Consider the following 24,537-nt stretch of genomic DNA (forward strand, 5'->3'; position numbering starts at 1 on the left):
AAGTTACCACTTAAATACTTTTATACATTGGGTATGGTAAGGATAAGGTCAGAAATTAAAATAAAATTATTTTTACACATACTGCAGTGGGGTACGTAAGACTCCGAACAATATTGAGGTAAATCAAAAAACATTTAACACATTTCTACAGTCGGTTCATTTGTAGATTTCAAAAACCACAATCACACATTGCCCTGAATCAAAGAAAATTTTATTTAAAATTAAAAGACAAAGTACTCCAAAGCTCTTGAGAACAGTACAAAAGTTTTCAGCCTTAGATTAAACAAAAACAAAAGTCCTACAGTTCAGTTCAGTACATGCAAGTATGTACAGTCAAAAGTGGGACGAAGCAGCACAGTGAGATCCACAAAACTAGTTCTGCTAGTTGTGTCAACTCCTCTTAAAAACATACACTTTAATCATTGCCTTTGACAAAATGTTTTGTCACAAATTTTAGGGTTTCACTTCACTTTTTTAATGTTCAGGTACTCGGACAGAAGATTAAATGGGTCTTTTTTAGTGAGAGATTAACTGCAACTTTTGTATTTAACGAAAAATAACCATATTTGTTTTTTATTTTTCCTCCACCAAGATGTTTAGATTACATTACTTTAGGTATTTTAATTCTATACATGTATTAGCCTCTTGCAATAATCTTTTTATTTCTAAAATCTAAACAAAAGGTAGCCACTTGCCTAAATTGATATAACAGAGGCAGAAAACCTACAGTAGCTGATCGAAATCCAGGGATTTTGGTGCCAAATTCCTTACAATTCTTTTTAACTGAAAACACCCACAATCAATGAGAATATACTGCAACACACACATAAAATTGCCTTCACTCCTTCAGAGAACTACAGGTGAAGTGGCACTATATGAAAAAGCTTGGATAATATATTTGACAAACATCAATCGTTCAGGGGTTCAAAAGATAGCAACTTTTTCATGTTTGATTATTTGACGATCATGAGCCCTGAGCCCACTACTGATTGGTCCCGAGGAGCAAAGTATGAATCAAACGTATCATGCGGTAACATCAAAGATTTATCACAGCCCCAAAAACAAAAACAAGATGTACATTCCCACAATTAAAACGGGTACAGGTGTACCTCTCATAGCCTGGGCTGTACCTTCAAAGAGACTACACAAGTATTATTTATATTCATTTTCTAAGGCACAAATGCATTTATTTTGTCATGTTTTCAGAGAATATTCATCTTTGTTGCCTTAGTATTTTCTCCCTTAAAAAGATACAATTAAGTCGACCAGCTGCAAAACAAAAACTCACCTTTGACATTTAAAAAAAGACTGAAATGAATCTAACCTTACATACGACAAGTAACAGAGTGCTGCTCTTCATTCAAGTCAGTTCTTTCTTCACTTTAACTGTGAGAAGGCTCAAACTCACTAAACACATTTTTTAACAATTAAATGAGGAGATGATGTGGAAGGTAAAATAAAGAAGAATAACCGTTCTGACACTGACGCACTCATGAATATGTAGATGATGATGGAGTGAGTGGATCTACTGCTTCTGAGCGGAGGCGTCTCCGGGGTTCTTGGTTTCTTTACGGCCTACTTCTATGGTGTCATCTCCTAGTTCCCCCCCTTCACCTCCCTGGAACATGTCGTGGGTCCACTTCGGGCTGCTGCCCCCCTTACGGTAGACGAAGCGTCCCCGACGAGGCGGGAAGGAACCCCGGCCTCTTCCACGGTTGTCTACCCAGGTTTTCTCGCCATCACGATCGTCATGCTGAAAGGGGACACAGGCAACATTAAAAGGTCAAGTCAGAATTCCTTTACACAGCAGGATAGTTAAGCCCCGTGCTGGTCTTGTCCCAACACCAAAACTCAACACTAGACCAACTTAAAACGTATTAATATTTATGGAAACACTGCAAAAATGCTTCAAATTTTAAATCTTAAAGTTTTAAGTTGGTCCAGAGCTGAGTTTTTTGTTGTTGCTGTGCAGCATGTCGCTTCTTCAGTCAAGATTAAAGCCTTTACTTTGGTTAAAATAACCATCAGATACTTTCCAGTAAATGTGATTCAAAGACTAATGATAATTAAAGCTGCAAGCAGCGACTTTATTTCCACGACCATCGGACTGTGCGCAGAGTGCGAGGTGCTGGAGATGATGTATTGTAAGTAGTGTGTCCACTATGTGGTGTTAGACAACAAGCACTAAACATGCATTATGCAATTTCATGTAAATCAGATGATGCTGATTTCCAGTCAGTAGGTGGCGCTATGACTACGACACAATATTGGCATGTTATGTCCCTAGGCCTGGACTCTTATTAAGCATGTGACATTTTGGCAGATTGGACAATGTACAGTCATTTACAAACCACATCCTGTATCGTGGCGTAACATGGAAACTCGACTCCTTTCTACAGCAACACCGTTCGACCCAGAGTAAAAAATCTTAACTCAAGTTAACTTTGCCAAATGTCTTTAGATTGTACTGACCAATTTTGAAGTCAAACGGGTTAAATCTGTAGGAAGAGTATGTTAAAATACAACGCCTGCAAATGGTCAAAAACTTAAAGAAATTGGACAGTAAATTTAATATGGCTGACTTTCTTTTGCGTTTAGGGGATGGCTCCAAGAGGCTTTTGTTTTATCTCTGAAATCTTTGCTGACCAACGTTGTCAGTGCTCGGGCCCTAAATAGACCCCGGCTCTCTGTCAAAGGTGCTGAAATATGCCCCCAAATAGATATAATAAAAGGTGTTTCCACTGCTCTCTCTAAAATGTACATTATGCAAACATTAGGCATTGTGAATGTGAGCGCTATAGGTCTGTTAAAACAGTTTTCAATCGCATAGTAGGTCCTTGATGTAATTTCACATTACCATACTTGCCTACTGGCTTTTGCGGAATCAACATCCTGCACATAACCTACCTGCAACCCAGTGCTGATTCTCCCTGCCTCACCCTCTCTGTCTTTCAAAGGCACCTCCACCTCATCCGATCTCTGATATGAAAGCAGAGTTGAGTTATCCTATTGAGCCTGTGATGTGTGAGTCTAACGTAAAAGTAAACTAGCAGTGAGAGAGACTCTGCTTTTCATAGGCTACATTGTTGACGGATACTTGCTGTGGTTTAAAGGTGGACTCGTTTTCAAGTTACAGTACATAGGTTAATAGAAAAACCATGTTGGTTGCAACCTCAGAAAATCAGCAGCTCAAATCACATTCTCTGCCAGAATCTGACGGATTGCAAAAAAGTAGCATATTAAGCATGATTTTTGTGCTAAAAGGATTTTTTAAAAGAGCAGTGGAAATTAGACCTCAGCTACAGTTCATGAAAGCTTTATATATTGGTGTCAGGTGGTCTTTCAAGTAAACAGAAATCACAAATTGTTTGGTATACATGAGAACTGGGTTCATGTACCTTTAAAAACTAAAAACTTGCCTCTTGCCCTCTCTCTCCCTTTGCTTCCTGCTGCCCTCTTTACTATCAGCTGTAAAATTATGCAAAATTGGCCTAACAATAAATCAAAATGTGAGCGTTGATTGTGACCACATTGCTCAACATAACCGTTTGATAGGCTTTTTTTACAGCAGACATTTGACACTTGTCATAGCAGGTAAATAAAATGTGTAAATGTTTTGACTGGGACAAGTCAAAATGTCTCCAGTGAAAATGGTCTATGTTTTTAGGGCCTTATGAGTGCCACTGAATCAATTAGTAGCTCCAGAGGCTCACCAGGTAATACTTCCTGCTCTTGGGAGTGTATTCAGGGTCCCACTCCTCCTCGGGAGGGCGCACTGCAGGATTCATATTGGCAGGGTTTCCATTGCTGTTGTTGCCTGGATAATTGCCCCTGTTCCACCCTCTCCCTCTGACTCTGGGGAACTGAAATCAAAACAACAAGATGGATTTAAACTAGCATTCATGGGACAAACGTATATTTCTACAATAAGATAAAAGAATATTTTTTATCTTTAATATTTAATATTTTTGGTCCAAGTTAGAGTCAAAAAATAGACCCAGGGACAATGAGAACGACAGAACACACAAATAAAAAGCCATACTGATGGAAATCAGGCATTTGTTTTTAGTGATGAGGTGAAGTTCCACTGATTTACACTACATTACCTTAATAAAAATCAGGTAGTGCATGGAATATGTATGATAGTGTCATCATTATCATCATCATCATCCACATTATGTTCCTTAGCATTAGGAGGAAGGAACAGAGCAGAGAAGCGTAGTCTACTGTGATGCCATTAGGACAAAGAATTGCAAAAAGATGAGATGTCAGTACCTCAGTGAAAAAAAACTAATACAGCTGAAGAGATAAACAAAGCACAGACAGGAACTTACAAATCCACGGCCTCGGCCTCTCTCTGTGTTGTGGCCCTCATAATCTCGAGGGCCTCTGTCTCCAGGCCCACTGTAGTCCCGTGGAGGATAACGTGAGTGACTGTAGCCCTCCTCTGATTGCTCCATCCCCTCTCCTCCCATGAACTCTTTACCTCTGAAAGGTGGAGGACAAGGGGATGGAGAGGATGAGGAGGAAGAGGAGGATGGAGAGCGATCCCGTTTCTTCTTACCCTTCCTGTGAGCACAAACATAAAAGCTGAATGCAGGTGTCATAAAAATGCGCTTTACAGTCCTTCACAAAAACAACGCCCTAAGCACGCATTTTTGTCTGCGCCTGTCGATAATGCCCCTTGGAAATTCTTAAAGCTTTACATCAAGAACACTTTCGTTTTTAAGTTAGCGCAATGTTTTTGTCATCCATCTTAGTGCCTGATTGGTAATCTTTAGATATGTGCGGACATACATGTGTGGGGAAAAAAGGAGGAGGAAGTGGCAATTGCCACTGCTGTAATCTTCCCAACATGGCAACATATCCACAGTAACAACAGTAACCACTTCCCTAAACACTGTGTTCCCTATTGCCTTGTTGCTGGTTTGATGACAGGACTGAAACCTCTCTGGAGGGAAAAACTGAGACAACTAATTGAACGTACTTGGATTTCTTGTGGTGTTTCCCAGATTTCTCAGAGGACCTCTCTCTGCTGGGTCCTCGGGAGCCTCCGGGGCTCCTGCCTCCTTCACGCTTGTACTCCTTCCCACCAAACCTCTTACGTCTTTCAATATCCAGGCGAAGGTCCATCACGTCGCCTTTGAACTTTTTACTTGGATCCTGCAGAAATATGTGTTAATTAGCCACTAAACCAGCTGTTTGTAATACTAATGGACAAATTCATAATACATGCTATTAATTATTTGGTAAACGTGACAAAGACAATTACAAAAAAAGCTTGAAAACAAACATCACTGCATTACAAATAAAGATGCACAACATATATTAAGTATGGTGTTCCCTCTAGTGGTGAAGACAAAATGTGAATACTGACAATTCTTACTTTAAACCCCACACGACATTATGATGGGTACTTATGCAGTAAAGCAAATGAACAATAATACGAAATATTCTTAAATAATTACTTTTCACAATTTAATATTAAAGTATTTGTTGAAACCAGCAGCATGCATGTAGCTTATTAAAATAAATTGAATTTCACAGTTTTTTGTAGCTTGATTTTTTTTGCTTTTTAAGAAAAATACTTACAAGGTAAAGGCACTGATAAGCATCCCTTGAGAGGCTTGGACTCAGGATCTTAATTCACTTCCTTATAGCCTTTGCTTGGGTTCGTACATACCCAATCAATAACCATATCTCATAGGCTGGGGGGCTTGCTTGGCACTTACAAAACACAATTGGGCTCTTTTGATTTAGAAATATGCATCCTTTGAAAGAAAAGCACAAAGCTGAACACTGCTGCTTTAGATCGTCTCAAATTTGCTTGTTCCAAATACGTCAAATTTCAAAATGGCGGGTCACCTTGTAGCTCGTCTCCTCCATATCCTCAAACAGCTGAGAGTGCCTCTTAAAGGCACTTGGGGAAACATCGATTCTCCTAAGAGGAGGAAAAAGCACCGTCAGTAGGCAATGACTGTAAAAAGATGGAAGTGCTTTGTTGAATGCATCCCTTAAGATCAGATGATTAGACATTGTAGATACCTGTGGATTTCTGGGCTCTTTCTTGGCTTCATCATTTCTACCTCTGCAGCTTTTCTTTGGTACATGGCAAACCGCTCACTTAGACTCATGTCTGAGGATTGGAAGTGTTGAGCTGCAAATAAAAAATAAAAAAAAAACTATTATTCCAGAAACAGCAGCACCAGCTGTGGTAACTGACATGTAATCAAGTAATGAAATGTCCAGTGGACCTCCTCAACTGTCCAAACTCCTGTTGTCTTGTTATCTTTAGTCTGTAGAGGTTGGACAAAACCATATCCTATCATACTTTACCTTTGATGTAGTGCACGATTGAGACTATGTGCTGAGCAAACAGCTCAGAGGGGCTGCGACGGAGCTGTGCTGACTGAATGTGCTGGAAAATGGAACGAAACTCTGTATCTTTCTTAGTGGGCTTCGGCAGTTCTCGGGACATGAGGCGCTCTTTAGACAGGGAAGAGCTGAGAGAACAGAAGAGGTGAAGAACATTAAACAATGAGATGTAAAAATATCTACCATATTGGCCCAAATATAGGACGAGAGGGTTATATCATATTCACGTATTCAGATGTTCTTATTGAATGGAGTTAGAACATACAAAATGCTTTTACAACGACATGTTTTTTTTGTGCGTTATTAATTTATGCATTACAAAACAGAGTGTGTGTGTGTGTGTGTGTGTATATATATATATATATATATTTTTTTTTTTTTGGGCCAATACTGTAATATTGCAGTGGTAAGTATATGATCAGGTATTACTAAACATACCTGGGCATTTCATCTAGAGAACCGATTTTGAGCTCAAAGTCGTCCCTTGACGCAGACAGATGTCGTACAGGTGACTCCTCACGAAGAGCGAAAGCTCCAGGAAACAGCGGCCGCTCCTTCCCCCTGGAAGTTGCAGGAGGGGACGGACTCCTTCTGGACTTCTCCTTTTCCTTCTTCTCTTTCTTCTTGGACTTCTCCTCCTTCTTGGAGCTGTGCTTGCGGCTTCGGTACAACTCCTCCTCCATGTGATCTACGGGCTCTGCCTCTTCAGCATCTCTGCGGGTTTTCTCTTTACCTGACGAGTAGGACGTTGAATAGCTTGGTTCATCCCCCCATTTCCCGAAAATGTCTCGAGCTGTGAGGGTTGTTTTGACCTCACCCTCCTCCTCCATGTCCCTCTCTTTCAGCCCGTGAGACTTCAGGAACTCCTCTTCTCCAGCATCAAAGAAAGGCATGGTCTTGTCTTCCTTGGAGTCGCTGAAAGAAGTGGACGAGATGTTGAAAAGGTCTTCAGACTTGTTCCCTTTCTCTAGATCGCCATCTGTGTTGCTCTCCTCTTTATCGCGACCATTCTCCTTTTCAGCAGCCATCTTTCTGCTTTTGTTCTCAGCCAAGAATCTGAAACAGAGAACCAAACTGAGCTTTAGTACCAGCAACGCCACAACTGCATTCGTAATGTTATTTATTGGATTATCAACTTTCTTGCCGTCTGTGAATCTAAATCCTTTCTCCTTCCTTGTTTCAAACTGACATACCGTTGTACTTATGCACGTTTTGAGTATTCACTCTCATTGTGTTACACTTGTGTATCCAAAACCCTTAAAACTATAAAAACCAACAATGCAACTTAGTTTAAACTGGGTTATTATGCAAGGGAAAGCTGTTAAGAGAACATTTACATTTTGACAGTTGGGCGGGCTAATTTAGTTTTTCACTGGCAGTGGAGTCTTCTTTGGAAAAATATTTGGGACATTATTCTCAGTGTTAATATACTGGCTCATCAGTAAATTTCTCCAGTCAAAATACACTTAAACTTAAAAATAAAAACAATAACTTTAAATCACTACTGCCTGCTTCACAAAATGGCAGATCTTGTACAACAGATAAACTTATAAGCTCCAAAAAAAAGAAAAGAAAAAGCCCATCCGTAAAGCAAACAGTACAGATCACGACTCACATTACAATAATTATACAGAGTCTTATGTATATTTCTTAATCTGTATTGCTCCGGGGGCTCTTTGAAAAAATCTTAACATTAAGAAAGAAAAATAACGTTTTATAATTTGTTAGAAAAATTCAAGTAACGATAAAAGTAATAAACATACTTTTTGAAGGCAGCAGAGATCACAGTCTTATCTCCACATTTGGCGTCTTCCTTTGAGAAGAACCCAAAGCCGCTGAAGGAGGCCGTTTGTCCAGACTTTGTGGGGCTCTTTACCGGAGGGGACACGGTGCCGATTGTTTTCCACAGAGGACCGCCACTCCCGGGTCCTTTGCCTTCATCAGGAGGACTAGTGGGAGCATCCTCCTTTTTAATTTCTGGGCTGATTCGTTTAGGGCTGGTGTCATAGTCAATCCATTTACCTCCAGATACCTTCTCGATGGCACTGCCGTCTGCTGCCTGACCTGATTTCTCTGCTGGACTTTCTAACTTTTCCTTAGAATCCTTGGTGCCAGGCTTGCCCTTGCTGCTGCGATGACGTGGTGTTGAGGAACGGGACCGCGAGGAGTAGCTGGAGCGCCTGGAGCGTCGAGATCCTCGCGAAGACGAGCGGTCAGAGTAGTGGGAGCGGCTCCGGCTGCCTGAGCGCTTCCTGGGTGTGCGGGAGCGTGAGCGCCCCCTCCTGGGGCTGTGTGAGTGGTGGTCCTGGTCATGGTGCCGATCGTGCCAGCCTCCTCCACCACCACCACCACCCTGCCAATTGGCCTTATAGCCATAGCCGCCGCCTCCTCCCCGGTTCTGGTAATGACCGCCGCGTTGGTAATAGCCTCGGTTTCTGCCACGGTAGTGGAAGGGCCTCCGGTAGCCTCGGTTGTAGCCTCTGAACCCACCTCGGTTGTTCTGATAGTCCCTGGTAGGATAGTTTCTGTAGGACGGAGAGTGAGAACGGGAGCGGGAACGAGACCTAGAACTGGATGAGAGAGAGAAAAGACAAAAGAAGAAAAATTATGTTATTGGGGGCAAAGCATGTTTTATGGCCTTACACAATAATTTATCCTTGCAAGTCAAGAGCCACGCAGTCTGGAAATTTAAGCAAAGGACTGTATTCAGAAAACCTTCTCTTGTAGGGAACGCTATACAAGTGAAACGGCAACGACCCTGGACAGAAGACTGAATGAACACCAGAAACAGACAAGTCTGTCTGTGAACACCAGGCCAAAACACGTCACAGCACCGACTGGAATGCTCCCACATGCAACCACTTTTCACATGATCAAAATTCACGAGTTCCAACTATTGAAATAGGAATATTTGCTGGTTTTCTATGATTCTTTAATAGTAAATTAAACATCTCCGTTTGTGTCAGTTTTTGGCTGTTGATGTCACCTTCGGCTTCGAGAACTAGAAAATAGTTGTCAGTTGCAGCTCTATAAACTATAATATATTATACTTTTACAAAGGTTTAAAAAAAAAAGATAAGACTGATAATTCAGTTATCTGACCAGCAGATGGAGTCTATGACAACTTCTCAAAACCTCTTTTACTGTGGTAACCTTTGAGACTGATATAATGTGTACGCAATGGCCCCTGGTGGTCCCAAAATCATATCATGGGTAGCCTTTAGAGCTGCAAAGATTAATCGATTAGTTGTCAACTCTTAAATTAATCGCCAACTATTTTGATAATCGATTAGTCAGTTTGAGTAATTTTTTAAGACAAAAGTAAAAATTATTTGATTCCAGCTTCTTAAATGTGAATATGTTCTAGTTTCTTCTCTACTCTGTGACAGTAAACTGAATATCTTTGAGTTGTGGACAAAACATTTGAGGACGTCATCTTGGGCTTTGGGAAACACTGATCCACATTTTTCACCATTTTCTGACATTTTATAGACCAAACAACTAATCTATTATCGAGAAAATAATCAACAGATTAATCGACTATGAAAATAATCGTTAGTTGCAGCCCTAGTAGCCTTGACAGGAGACAGAGACATATTACTGCCCCGGTGTCAACAGGGGGCCATGTAAGCTCAGTGATGACAGGGAAGTATCTCCACTGAGCAGAGTTGTCTCCGTCATTCACTCCGAGAGGCATAATTACCTCTGAAGTGAGAATGGTACAAACGAGTTTAATGTGATTTTAACTTGAAGACAAAAGACATGATGACAGACATCAAACATATCACCATGACACTATACCGCAAATAAAAAAACAGCAAACTGTAGCTTCACTTATCAAAGACTACAAATAAAAGCCATCCAAACCAGAGAAATGTAGAGTAGCATGTAAATTCTGGGATATAAGAAATGTGACTTTAATTGACACAATGTTAACACTGCAGCTGCCTGAAGGCCTGTAAAGCCACAGACAAAAACATTAAGTTTAAGTACATGCCAACTACATACTTACCTTTTGCACCTTTTCATTAGAGCAGAGCAGTCCTGAACAAAAGACAGCAGGCCTGTCTGTGTGGCTTTAATTTATGTGTTGGACAAAGAGTACACCCAGGACACAACCTGCTCCAATCCACAGAGGGTGGAGGCAGTGAAGGGGGAGGGAGATACATCAAGGCCAAGAGTACTCGCTCTCTACTCCTTTTGACAATCATTGACATGCAGTGTAGCAATGCTATGTAAAGAACAACTCAGTGTCCGTGAAAGTGCTTTAACTCCCAAGCTTCAAACCAAAACATGGACTGACAACAACAAGGCAGCCAGCATGGGAAGCACTCCCTCACTTAAAGGGATACTTCACTGATTAGCATTAAGCTTTGCATCAGTAGAAACCTGGAAGTATTTTCGAACGACCGTGCTTCCCTCCCTAATGTCCCCCTGAGACGAGAGATCTCTGTATTGTGTGTCTGAAAAAAAAAAAACTCTAACGCAAAAATCGTCATTTTGCGTCATCGGAGGCTTTCTCAGACAGATGCTATAGACTACAGCCAGCTAGTTCCACATGTTTTCAACCCGCCCATAGGGGATGGGACTGTCACTACCCGATGCGGGTCGAGTGTTAGCCATCTTGGAGCTAAGCTAACAGGCTCTCTCTTTTCAGCAGCAACCTTGCAATTATGTGCATTCAAACTACCGCACGTGTACCACCGGAATACATTGGTACAGATCGGAGAATATGCAGGAAACGTTATTACAGACGGAATACTCGACACACTACGCGAGCTTCGCCTGCTACGGAGACGGAGCTTGATGCCGCTAGCCGGGGAAGGGGACATCGAAAGCGTTGTGCGAGAAAGCGGAAACGCGGACAGGAGTTCAAGCTAGGTCAAAAGCTAGCCGGCAAACTGTCCCATCCATCCTGCTTGTAAATGTCCACTCATTAGACAACAAACTGGACTACATCCAACTTCAACGAAACTCCCAACGCGAGTTCAGAGACTGCTGTGTTTTTGTTTTTGTGGAAACATAGCTGAACAACAGTGTACCAGACTCTGCTATCCAGCTACCAGGCCTGCTAGCCTTCCGAGCAGATAGAGATGCTGCTCTGTCGGGTAAAGGCCATTTTATGGTTGTGCGTAAACTCCACACCGTATCTAAGCCGTCGCTCCTACGGCGTTGTGACCCTTTCAGAGTTCTGCGTCGGGGTTGAACAGGTTTCTTTGCATCGCGGTGCGGGGTCAATCACGAAACTCTTTGTTTACTTGTGCGTTGGTGTGTGCCTCGAGCCGCTGTTTATGGAGAAGGAGAACCAGGAAATGAGTCGGGGGGAAATGCAACGCTACCAAGCCACGGCCGAGCGACGTGCGTGGCTGCGACGTGTAGTTACATTTTTCAAGAGGTGCACGTCATGCTACGGCGTAGGGTCCGGCGTAGACGCAGAGGGGTCTGCGGGGGTACGCCGTTGATTCTACGCACAACCATAAAACGGCCTTAAGACTCGTGGAGGTGGGCTGTGCATATATGTTAACACGGACTGGTGCAGAAATGCGGTGCCTGTATCCAACTACTGCTCACCGCTGGTGGAGTTCATGACTGTTAAATGCCGACCATTCTACATTCCACGCAAATTCACGGCTGTGTTTATACTCTGTGTTTACATCCCACCAAGCACTAATGCTATTAAATGCGTTAGCTGAACTTTACGGAGCTATCGGTGAGCTCCAAAGCACACATCCGGATGGACTATTTACTGTTGCTGGTGATTTCAACCACGCAAATCAAGAAAGTTCTTATATTCTACCTTCACCTCACGGTGAACCTAACTTATAACAATCAGTGCTCTGATGCCCTCTGATACAAGTTTACTTATGCCCTGTCTTTTGTTGCCTGTCCTGTCCCTTAAATGTTCTACTTTAAGTAGTAATTGCACTTTATGTATAGTCTATGTGTGTGCACTAAATGTAGCCTGTTTCTTATGTCGTTTTTATATATTTTAAATGTGTAACACCACTTGAGGCACGGTGAAACGTTGTTTTGTTTCACTATATACAGTGTATATAGTTGAAATGACAATAAAACACCCTTGACTGCCTCTGTAACCGGTAGGCGTGGCTGGGGAGTGGCCTCGTAGGGAAGCGAAGCAAGTGCATTCTGGGAATTGTTGTCTTTCATCCACATGAGCCAAAAATAAATTTTCTGGCTTTTCTCAATCTAGAAGGCACCAATTTCTAAAATTATTTCACATTTCTACTATATAAATGACCCAATTTAAATACATATTCATCTTTCCAGCGGTGAAATATACCTTTTAAGGAAAACATTATAACATTAAATTAAAAACCAACAACATTATATTGGGTATAAGGGTTGACATCTTAAAACTTTAACAAGTCAAAAATATAGATGACTGGAAATTCCTAACAAGAAAGAAGGTGAGCTGACGCATATAGTTCGAGGCTTTGTCAGCCTTACTCCCACACAGAAAAAACATGTATGCAAATTGAGAGCATACCTAGAATGAGTGGGGCCCGATAGGGAAATAACTCCCAAGTATTAAAATCGAGGTAGCAGAACTAAAGATACAATCTTTTTATGCCATGTGTTGTTCTTCCTTGTCAAAATAAGTCGCTACTCAACTGGGGCTGAAAACAGCTGCTCAGCTGGACCGGAAGTTGTCCTTTTAAATAAATAAATGAAAATGAAATGTATTCACCACATACACAACAAAAAGGGGTAATGATTAATGTCAAAAACAGAAAACTGGATTTACCTATAACGACGTTTTCTGGATCTTGAGCGGGAGCGGCTCCTAGAGTGAGATCTGGAGTAAGATCTGGATTTGGACCTGGATTTGGACCGAGCTGGAGAATCTGGAGCCTTTGACATCTTTGCACTTAGGCCAGTATTAATATTCTTTTCCTTAAAAACATAAGAAAACAATTCTTATTGGTTTTACTCAATGTTAACAAGGGGAATGAAACAGATACCAAAGGTTACGTTAAACAATTATGCTCTTCAAAAGAAAACATTAAAATGTAATTCAAACAAATCCTCCATATATAAGGATTGTACAGCGTGCATGACCCCCTGTCGTCCGTCACAAAGACCCTTGCTCTAGCTGCTTTAAAACCTCATCAACAACAGCCCCTAAAGCCCCACATGACCTTGAACTGTCGAGACCAATACAGTGATGATAACACAGAGGCCAACAGGTTAGCCTTAAGACTGTAGCAGACAGCTGGAGCAGCATGTAAACATAAGCACGAGCTGGCAGCAAAACACAACAGGTAGAGCTTCTGTGCAGCAATGTGCTGCTGAGGAGGAGAAAAGGCTGGCTCAACATCAGACTATCAGCTAACACAAAAAAAACGGACCCTTCCAATAACAGGATACAGCCTACGACACAGGATCAATTACTGTGAATTTGTCTTCTTTACAACAATATGTATCAAACGAGACTAGTTAAAGCTACATAATCAGCTCTGTGGGTAGCTGTATTGAAGCTAGGCGATCATGAGAGAGGTGCTATATTTGTGATACTTTAACATTCTGGTATTCACAGTCCTTTGCCCCAAAATATACAGTCCTTTTGCTGATAAACAGAATCAAGGTACTGTTAAAGTCATCGAGACAATCTAAATACAACTGTATTCCATGCTTTTTAATAATGTAAGTACGATTTGTTTTTGTTTGTTTTGGAACCACCAAAAAGTATCAACCACTGGATACCTTCCATTGAGCAACTTTTTACTATTTCACTGCTGCTTAACACCTTCTGGAAAGCATTTAGATAAAATGCAACTCTGGATAACAAATAGCCTAGTGCTTCAGTTAAGTTGACCTGATCCCCAGGCTAACTATTGAATCAACATTAACTGAAAATGACAACAACATGTACAACATTGCATCATTTATCTTTACTTTTATTTTTTTCCATTTTCTGCCATGGGGAAAAAGATAAATATTAAAATGACTGACTAAAGTTTAGCAGCTTTTGTCTATCTTGCTGCCTCTTTGCAAAGATGCTCTAATAATGCCTTAAATATGTTTTCTCTTCATGTATTTAATCTCTTCTACAAAGAGTCTTCCTACGAGTCTCTTAGAAAGCAGCAGACCTGGAGCAGGTAGTGCTGCTTTGATGCCGTGGGGCAAAGAGAAACTACTACAGAGACTTCCTAATTTTGTAAAGGAAACGTCTCTGGTACTTATGACATCACTCTGCTATGCCATAGGTTAAACTAGTGTCTGAAGCGTTTGCATCGTATTCAAGATTCCCTTTGAGAACCCAATGAAAATGCATAACAATGTTTTTTCACCGAATGTTGAAAAAGAATGCTGGTTTTCTTTCATGTTTAAGCGGACAACAGTTGCTATGTGCCATTGGTTGCTACGTGTTCATGCAGGGTTTCCCATTTCCCCTGTCTGTCCAAATCTAAAGAAGTATATTTAAGTGTTTTATTGACCACCGAAGGCCTTCATTGCTCTTCTGCTGAACCTCAAATTTTCAATACACATAATTAAAGTACCATGCCATGCCTATGTCCCCCTGTTTGTTAGGTATCTCAACAACTTAAGTCCCAGTGGTAAAACCTGGTCTCTCTCATCACAAAAAGTACATCCATGCTCATTATTTCAAATGTAAAGTCAACATTATGAGTTGTATTGCTGAAATTCTCAACAAGCAGGTTTCACTGAGTGAGTTTAAAACGCAGAGCTGTGCAAAAGAAGATAGTAGCCTAAAACGATAGAAACCTAATAAGCATGATGGGTAACAATTAGGTATTTTGAAGAGTTTGTATTCATAGCATCATCTCTGAATCTGATCTTGCCTGCAGACTTTATGTATGCACTGAATGATAATTACAGGGAGGTGCATCAGTAAGTTGACTCAAGGTGTTCACCATATTAACTACTGTATGCTACCAAAGTCCAGCTCTCACCTTGACATCAAAACAAAAACAGAAGCAAAAGTGAGCATGAATCATTGTAGGTTTTTCCATTTCATCATTGGCAAAGATGTCTGTAGTCTGTACAGCTGTATGTCCTGCAAACATCCAATACAATAAACGTTCACATGCCTATTAAATACTTTTTGTTCTTGTTATATTTTATTTGCAATATATTCTATTATATTAAGACTCTGCTCTATTAATCTAACCACTGTCACTTAATCACGTCATCTGTTTCCAAATGCTCTGTATAGTTTAGTTTCTATATATATATACACACACACACACACGCACGCACGCACTTGATTTTAGTTCATGTACCTCTTATTTATTTGTTACTTTCTTTTCTTTACTTACCAGTATTAATGTATGGTGTTTCTGTTGTACTGCTGCAACAACAGAGTTTTTTTTTTTTTTTTTTTACTAGTCAAATATCTTGATCTGAATATTTCTTTTACCACTGGGCATAACTTACATGTCACCAACACAAGCCACTGGGTTTAATGGTCATTTTGGTTGTATATTTAGCTAGTTAACTGCGTTAATAATCACTATTTAAGGCTTTGTGCAAAGAGATAATGTAAGATTAACCTTAATGTTACCTGTGCAACGTTACCGCAGAGGAAAAAGTACCAACACCTCAACAGCAAATAAACTGATATAACGAACTACACACAAAATACTGTAGAAATATGAAGTTAGCTTTGCTTAACGTGCAGCTACGGGGACACACAACATTGTAGTCGATACTAAAGTCCAATAAAACTGACTTGAAGCTATCGATACTGAAAGCACCGACGTTACCATTAACAACGCAGATACTGAGTACTACTTACTGACTGATCAGCTTAGCTACAAAATTAAATTACATTTACCTTTTCCCGTTTTCACAAGACTGGATGAGGCTCGTTTGTATGAATAAATGTTTTCAGAAGTAGAGTAACCTTTGAGGCCAAACTGCTCGTCTGGTCCCTCCTTCCTGGTTTTACTGTAGGAGTGTAAACGGATGTTAGCAACCTAGCTTGTTAGCAGTGGCACCGTTACCAACTAGGCCAATAAAACAGACACACTGCGCCTTTAGAATAGGCCAGGCACTCGGTCCGCCGTGTCCGTCGCCATAAGATATATCCGGGGATGCTTATATGCGTTTGTCAATTGTGCTAAATGTGTGTTTTTGGCGGCATTAAGATATTACGGTAGCTAACGATCGACACACACAGTTAGCTCACGGTGCTATCTTCGACATGCTCAAATCACGCGAGATTCTATGTGCCGTAAAGTGTCGGGGAGGAGAAACTTTTCTATGAAGGTGTAAAATGAGAGCTCATCGTCTGCTGTATTTCTTCTGTAACACCTGTGGCAATGTAGTAGCAATAGCCTACTACATTGTAAGTAAGTAGCATCAAAATATAGAAAGTATTAAAAGTAAAAGTACCTATTACGCAGAATGGCCCATTTCAGAACAATAGCCTATGTATTATATCACTGGACTATTACTGAATTGATGCATAATGTCCACATTCCACAGCCATAGACTGTAAAATATGGTTGCAGATGGTGAATGTGGGGCTAATTTTAATTACGTAACATACTGCTGGGTAGCCCAATTGATAATAATACATTATAATTGATTAGTTGATTCATATTTAGTATTATTAAACTAAATCTGCAAAGTATACTCAATCAAAGTACAAGTACCTCAAAATTGTACTCAAGTACAGTATTTGAGTGAATGTACTTAGTTACACTCCACCATTGGGAATATGCACCAATATGCACTATAGCTGAAATATTGATGGTAAAAAAAAAATGTTGATGTGTCTATACGGCATCAAAGCAAAGGGGTCCTTTAACCAGGCCCTCTATTTGAAGTGACTGTTAACAGCAAAAATCTATCTCGTTGGAAAGTAGGAATGTCTCAATCCTATTATTTGTGCTCCCAACAACTGTCCTGTTTCGGATAGAGACTGATATCTCTTTATTTATTACCGGATGTCTGTCTACAAGATCTGGTAATATAAAGCGTGACCTACCTTAAGGCCCCTATCACATCAGTTTGTGTTGTGTATTAGTGGCACAAATATTCTCATATTACCAAACAAATTGCCAGCTAATATCTCAGATTTGGTTCCTGGTCAGAAAATAAAAAAATAAAAAAATCCTGCTGCACATATATGACCAAATTACTTTGGTTTTCCAAGACTTGCATCTAAGTTTGCCTCACCAATCTTAAAAAGAATTGTGCATTATAAGCCTTGATAGTGCTATGCATACATCTACATTTTTACTTGTATGTGTGGTAAAAAGGCATTCGTTATGTATTTGATGACAACTTTTTTTAAAACCCATTTTAAACAGTGTTTTAGAACATCAGTGACACACATAAATGTTTTCTTAATGTGGTTACTCCCTGTAAATGAATACATCTAATTAAATGATAATAATTGTCAGGATCCTCACACACTGACCATTCAACATGAACTATTTACAATCCCCTAGCATCTCACAGCTTTAGAAATGTCTTTTTTTTTTGTACGGCTGTGGTGGAAGATGTCCGTGCTCCCCCTCACACACACAGTTATCTTTTAGCTTGACATTGGTGTCCGCAGGGTCTGTGCTGTTTGTAGTGCTGTGCACTATTTTTATCAGACTAAAAGCCACATAACACCTCCTATGACAGAGGCAGATTCCATCCTGAACACCACTCAGGGCCCACCTGGCCTTGGCCAAACACAAATACACTTAGTTACTGAAGTTGGGTTCTGTCTCATCTCACTAACATGTTTTCTGTTGGAGATGTGAGAGTAAGTAGTAAATGAATAACAGATCTATCACAAAGACTTCTTTCATAGTTGTGTTGTAAGAATCTGCTGACTGACTTGTAAGGATATTAATCATTTCTTTCTATGGGATGAATTTCAGTGTCTTTTAAAAGCGAAAGAATCTGTGTCAGGTTTTTCACCAAAATATAAAAAACAAGACATTTCAAATAAGAGTAAAACTGAATAACTGGCTTCCCTGCTTGTAAAACATATCTTCTTGTTGTGTTGTGTAGCAGTTGTTCACCTCAGGGAATTTATAATCCCACATAGTGACGAGGAAATCAATCCTCAACAACTAGATGCTAGTGTTGTCTCAATTTCCTTTTTAATACACAATATTTAAATAATTGTTTTGGTCCCACTTTTAATCTCTATTGTGCATCAACATTCAGTCAGGTGTGATAAACAATATGTTTATGTATACACTGTCTCACTATTAACATTACGTATACACTATATTTTAGTTTGTACTGTATATATCTTGTTTATTGAATACATATGCACATTTACTCATCTACATTTCATTGTCTCAGTAACTTTACTCTGTGCAATGACAATACAGATTCATTTAATAAGTACAAGTACTGGGTATTGGTGACTGCAGTGTTGAGTGTCAATATCATGACACAATGTTTGCATAAGGGACGCTGTCTTATTTTGTATTCCAGCTTCCTTGTTGGTCTTTGTGTGTGTGCTTGTACTCTGTGCTTCTGCAAAGGGCAAATTGCGTCACATGAACTTGATCATGAACTTCATCCCCAAAGAAAGAAAGTTATTTTGTGCATTTTGATATTGCAAAGATCATCATTCCAAATCATCCTTCCATACGATTTAGAATCTGGTGCATCACAGCCCCTGAAGGCTGTCGTCTCAGTTCAAGCACTGAGAGGATGTGCAGCTGAGCCTTAAACCCAGTCCTTCATTCTGCACAATAACAAGTCTAGTCCATCTAGTCCACAGCCTGCATAAAAGACCTGGTTTGAATTTTCACAACTCCTCATGGCACGCTGTGATCAAGTCACTCCTCGTTGACCTTCTACAAAGATATGCAAACAGTTTCTATTCACTGTCATTTTCCTTTGCAGCACAGGTGTTGGACACTTGGACGTGCCAAAGTTAAAATTAACTCCCGACAAATCTCTCCTTTGGCCACAATGTGAGACCAGACATGGCTCCTTGTCTGTCACTCACTGTTACGAACTGTTTATGGTCTCACTGGAGGTTTGAATTCCAAGGGGCAGAGGACAACTCTGACCAGTGAGGTCATGACATGAAAGTGAAGTAAAAGTCAGTAAGATTAAAGGGATTATAGCTGCAACATGAAACTTGTGGAGCATTTGTGTCATCATTCAAAATAGAGCAAACAAGCAACAAGCAAGAATAAAATAATAGCGAGCATCTTAGAAACACAAAACAGTTCCAAAATCTCTAGGGTTTGGGCTTTAATGTTATGTATCATGTCAGATATTACTGGCTGATATTAGAGCCAAAATGGAATCATCTGCTGTTGCCAAGTACTGAGCACAATAGTTGATCTTTTTTTGGGTTATCAGAGTGAGCATTATTATAAAAACAATTTTGCTACAGTTTCAGTTGAAAAATATTTATTCAATTGACCACATTTTAAAAATGGCAAAAGAGTGAGATACGGCTTTTTGGCACAAACATTTTCTCAATAGCCTAATGCATGTAAGTAAATGTATTAATAAAAGGTTGACTTACATGCAGTTATACTAATTATTTTATGTGTTTATAGAGATTCTTTAAAAGTTCAACAGAAAAATCAGTTGATTTTCCTTGTAGCCTGGAATTTTTAAAGCCTTGGTGAAAGTTGCTGAGCATTACCTTAAGCTCACTTGCACCCTTTTGGCAGACCAAAACCCCACTTTTACTGTTACGCCTTTCAGTTTGATTTCAGTTATGTCCTTTTGGCACTGAAAAGATCTCACTGAGAGCTTTCAGTTGATATATAATACTTATATTTGCTCAACATCACACTTATGCCCCTTTGGCTCCAAGCCCTCCTTATCTTTTATTTAGTAATACGAGCTTTCTATTTTATTTCAAATGTTATTTCAAAAGAAGCTTAATGTTTATTTTATTTTATTTTATTTGTTCTCTCGCTGAAGTACAAAAAGTAGAACTTCCTCTTATTGAAGAAAAATTGTATCAAAAGAAAAACACAATGAACTTAACTTAGAGACGGTTAAATCTTGCACTAATAATAAAAAAGCTGTAAAGACCGTAAATAAGTCTATTGCTTTCAGTGATGGAAAAAGTACTCAGATCCTTTACTTAAGTAAAAGTAGAAATAGCAAAGTGTAAAAATACTCCATTACAAGTCCTGAATTCAAAATGTTACATAGAAATACAGAGGTTTTATCAGCAAAATGCACTTAAAGTATCAGAAGTATCACAAATAAAAGTACTTTATGCAGAATGGTTTCTTTTTCACAGTGTTATAAGATTCTGTTTTCATCACTAATGAATCAAGAGCATTTTAATGTTGTAGTGAAGCCAGTTTTAGATACTGCATAGGTTAGTAATAGAGTGCTGCATATTATATCATACAAGCATATTATAATAAATGCAGTGGAGTATAAGTGTAAAGTAGCATAAAATGGAAATAATCAAGTAAAGTTCAAGTACCTCAAAACTGTACTTAAGTACAGTACTTCAGTAAATGGACTTAGTTACATTACACCACTGATCGCTAGTAATGTCTATATTTATTTTATTTTATTAATTTATTTAATTCTTCTTCTCATTGTAACTTTTTTATTTCTGTTCCTTCTGTCCTGTGTACTCCCCCTCTGACGTTTTTTTTTTTCCTCAGGAGGATTGTGCTTCATTTAATTCAATAAAGAAAAGAGAGTAAGACATTGAAACCTACAACTCAAATTACAATGTGTACTAACTCAGCAATGCTTAACAACACATAGCTGCACAAAACGTGTGAACATGAGAGAGAGAAAAGAAAAGGCTCACCTTGCAGGGGAGAGTGAAAGTGCTGTGAACAGAGAAGAGCGAGACATCTTTTTGCTTCCTTGTTTATAGAAACGTGTGAAGAGGAAGAAACCTCGGCGATTGCTGTCCCCCAACTGTCTGACAACCACTTGGTGAAATCACATCTCAATTATAAATAGTTCACTTTCTGGAAGCGTTTTCGATGATGTTGTTTGAAGTGATGATCTGTGAGTTACAGAATGTGTTTGCTTTCACATATTAAGATGCCTGCAGGGTCTGCTGGTGATTCTAAAGGGAAAATATAAAATGTGGACTTTGTATTTGATGACGGATTAAAGGTTCAACATCATTCATACACGACAATGATCTCATTTCATTTGTCATGTGAAGGATGAGCAGGTTGGATCACTACATGACATGTTTTGAAAGGTGTATCCTGTTACTTTTGGCTGAAGTGCAGTGTAAATTTAAGCAGCTAGTAGCTCGATAATGCTCCGCCTCGGCCCATTCACAGCAACACTGATGCTCTTCAGTCAGCTTGATATCTCTGCTTCCATGCTGATTGGGCCATAAAGCAACCGAGTCAATGTGGGACAAGAGATAGCATCCTGAAACAAGGTAAAGGCCTAAGTATGTATGACCACACATTGTTCACATATTCAAACATGTACAAACCATGATGCGTCAAGTCACATAAAGTGTCATTCCTAACACATATAGTGGTGATGCAAAAACCTAACCGTCCAGGAACATGAAGAGGAAAAACATTTGCAACAAGATAACATCATTGTCATGCTCTATTTGGATGATCTTTCTCAGTCAGAACTGGTTCAATGCATACTGTATTTGTCTGATGCCAGCATGCTAACATTTGCAACATTAGGACGAAGCACAAAGTACAGCTGAAGCTGATGGGAATGTCATTCGTTTTGCAGGTATTTGGTCATAAACAGTAAATACCGGACAAGTTAAGATTTTGAGGGGCATTAATGGGTGAACTGAATGTCGTAGAAATCCATTCAGTAGTTGTTGTCACATCGCACTCAAAATCACAAATGTCAGCCTCATGATACATGAGCTGGGAACCATGAATGTCTGTCAAAGATTTTGAGAAATGTTACTAGATAAGTAAAAGGTTTGACCTGCTGGTGGAGCTAAAGGTAAGGTCAGAGGATAAAATAAAGTCTGTAGGATTGATCCTCTGGGAACCATGAATCTCTGCACCAAGATTTTAAGGCAATCCATCCAATAGTTCTTAAGACATGTCACTAGAAAACAAAAATGTGAACCCCATGGTGGCACTAGATAAAAAGTCAGAAGATCACCAAAGACAGTAGGATTCATCCTCTGGGAAACATAAATGTGTGTACTTAATTATATGAAAATCCATCCAATAGTTGTTGAGATACTCAGTCTGGACCAAAATGGTAGACAGACCGACAGACATCGCCATCAATGAGTTAAAAATACTGCTGCATTGCACCTGTCTCATGCAGGTGAAACTGGAGTAATGTTACCATGTAAACATCCACTGAAAGCAATGTAAACATAATAGAATATTCACAGCGTGGACTGTTTGTATGCAGCGCTGCATTGTTTGGTAAGTAGGCTTTCTAATTACAAACTCACCATCCAAACCAAAAGCAAACAGATACAGACAACATGTCCTCCCCTGCGGGTTTCTGTCCAGAATCACATCTCTGTGCCAAATGGCAGCGTGGTCACATTGAAACAAGCTCCAGTGTATTTTGTGAGACATTCGATATGCTAGCGACCCTGTGGCAGATGCACTGTGACCCAAACTGACTGGCTGCTGCAGCAATGAGAGTCCTGTCTGAGGACTACGTTACCTGGAGCTGAAGGGAAAACTAGAGCGACCACAAGGCTTCTAATATTTGATTGCTAGAGTGCATTATAGCAAGTGGACAGCAAATCTCATGCACACACCTTTGATCCTTTGGCTGGACTTCACCTCAGAGCTGTCTCTGGTCAGTTCTCTGCTCCGTGTGGCATAAAGCCACAGCCAAGCAAACACTGTAACTGAAAACAGAAGCACCCTGTTAAAATCTAACCTTTTTTTTATTCTTTCATACATAAAATCTAATTTTCCCAGAGACACTTGAATGTGTTTCCTGTCTCTCTGCACTGTCGACTGTCAAAAAAAAGAATGAAATGTAGTTGTTTTCAAATCAACTTTTGTTTAAGAACTTTCTATTGCATTTTTGAATTAGATTACCATCCTATGAAAACAGTTGTATAAAGTCTTCTGAGTTTTGTCAAATCTAAGAAAATAGAGAGGCATGTTTAAGGAAGAGATGGAATTGTGTTTTGGGAAATGTAGGATCCAGTGTTTTTGAAGCTTGATCCTTACTTGTGATAAAAGTCAAGCTATCTCTACCTCAGCTGCTTGGTTTATCTTTCTTTTTTAAATATGTCTTACAATTCCCATGATTTTATTTTTATCTTCTAATATATATTCCCTGAAGTAACTGATGATGTTTCAGATGTCCATGTCCTCGCATACATTTGGTCAAATAAAAAACATTTGTAAATACATATATGTAAATATTCCACCATCATAACCACTCATAATGCACCACAATGGTTGTAAAAATATCTGGTAGTAGTGTTTACAGATGCAAAAATGTATGCAAAATTGTATTGAAATCATGATCATCATTGGTTAATTGCCCTGCCACCTTCTGGTCTCTCTGAACATGTTACTCTGTAATGCAGCTAATGGACAGTGAGCTCTGGAGCTGCACTCGGGGATACAGTATGTTCACTCTCTTGTTTGTTTTTCCTTAAAGTCAAACAAGATGATACCTGAGAGAAGATAAATAAAAAAACACACTATAACACAAACATGACACTATATGACTATATTTATTACTCTGGCTTGTGGGCTAAATTTAACTAGCAAGAAAGTTACATTTAATTTGCAACTACAGTACAATAAAACTGCAAAATAAATTCCATGCCAGCATAAGATTACTGTGTAAAAAAAATCTACTTTAAAAAAATACTGATTTAAAATTTACTGACTACTGACTAAAAGTTGCAATTTTCAAGGATGAAACCATCAGCAGCCATTTGGTTTCTTCAAAAATGTAGAACTAGTCTGATTTCAGTGCTGGAAGAAGTATTCAGATCCTTTACTGAAGTAAAAGTGATACAACAACGTAAAAATACTCTATTACAAATAAAATTCCTGCATTTCAAATATTACTAAAAGTATACAAGTGTCATTAACAAAATGTAACAAAAGTATCAACAGTAAAAGTACTTGTTCTGCAGAAAAATTACATACTGGCATACTACTGTATATCACATAATCGATTGTTAATACGGATTTATGAATGCAATCGTGATGTAAGCAGCATTTTACTGCTGTAGCTGCTGGAGCTACTTTCACCTACTTTACATAC

General features: G+C 39.4%; 1 protein-coding gene across 6 annotated transcripts; it reads right to left on the bottom strand.

Moving 5' to 3' along the window:
* Nucleotides 1-193: 193 nt before the first annotated feature.
* Nucleotides 194-21,151, bottom strand: thrap3b (thyroid hormone receptor associated protein 3b). Of its 6 annotated transcripts, XM_078267090.1 has the most exons (13): nucleotides 16,196-16,581; nucleotides 15,312-15,415; nucleotides 13,142-13,290; nucleotides 8,139-8,945; nucleotides 6,814-7,431; nucleotides 6,337-6,503; nucleotides 6,046-6,157; nucleotides 5,866-5,941; nucleotides 4,988-5,163; nucleotides 4,335-4,569; nucleotides 3,714-3,863; nucleotides 2,908-2,979; nucleotides 194-1,753 (listed from the first exon to the last, which is right to left on the bottom strand). In XM_078267090.1, the coding sequence occupies exons 2-13, from the start codon at nucleotides 15,369-15,371 to the stop codon at nucleotides 1,526-1,528; spliced, it is 2,850 nt and encodes a 949-aa protein (XP_078123216.1). In that variant the 5' UTR covers nucleotides 15,372-15,415; nucleotides 16,196-16,581; the 3' UTR covers nucleotides 194-1,525. The 6 variants fall into 6 exon arrangements, with proteins under 6 accessions (XP_078123216.1, XP_078123219.1, XP_078123218.1 ...); XM_078267093.1 differs by lacking the exons at nucleotides 15,312-15,415; nucleotides 16,196-16,581 and adding an exon at nucleotides 21,131-21,151; XM_078267092.1 differs by lacking the exon at nucleotides 15,312-15,415.
* Nucleotides 21,152-24,537: the final 3,386 nt, after the last annotated feature.

The sequence above is a fragment of the Sander vitreus genome, chromosome 14 (genome assembly GCF_031162955.1).
Source record: "Sander vitreus isolate 19-12246 chromosome 14, sanVit1, whole genome shotgun sequence".
Lineage (NCBI taxonomy): Eukaryota > Metazoa > Chordata > Actinopteri > Perciformes > Percidae > Sander > Sander vitreus.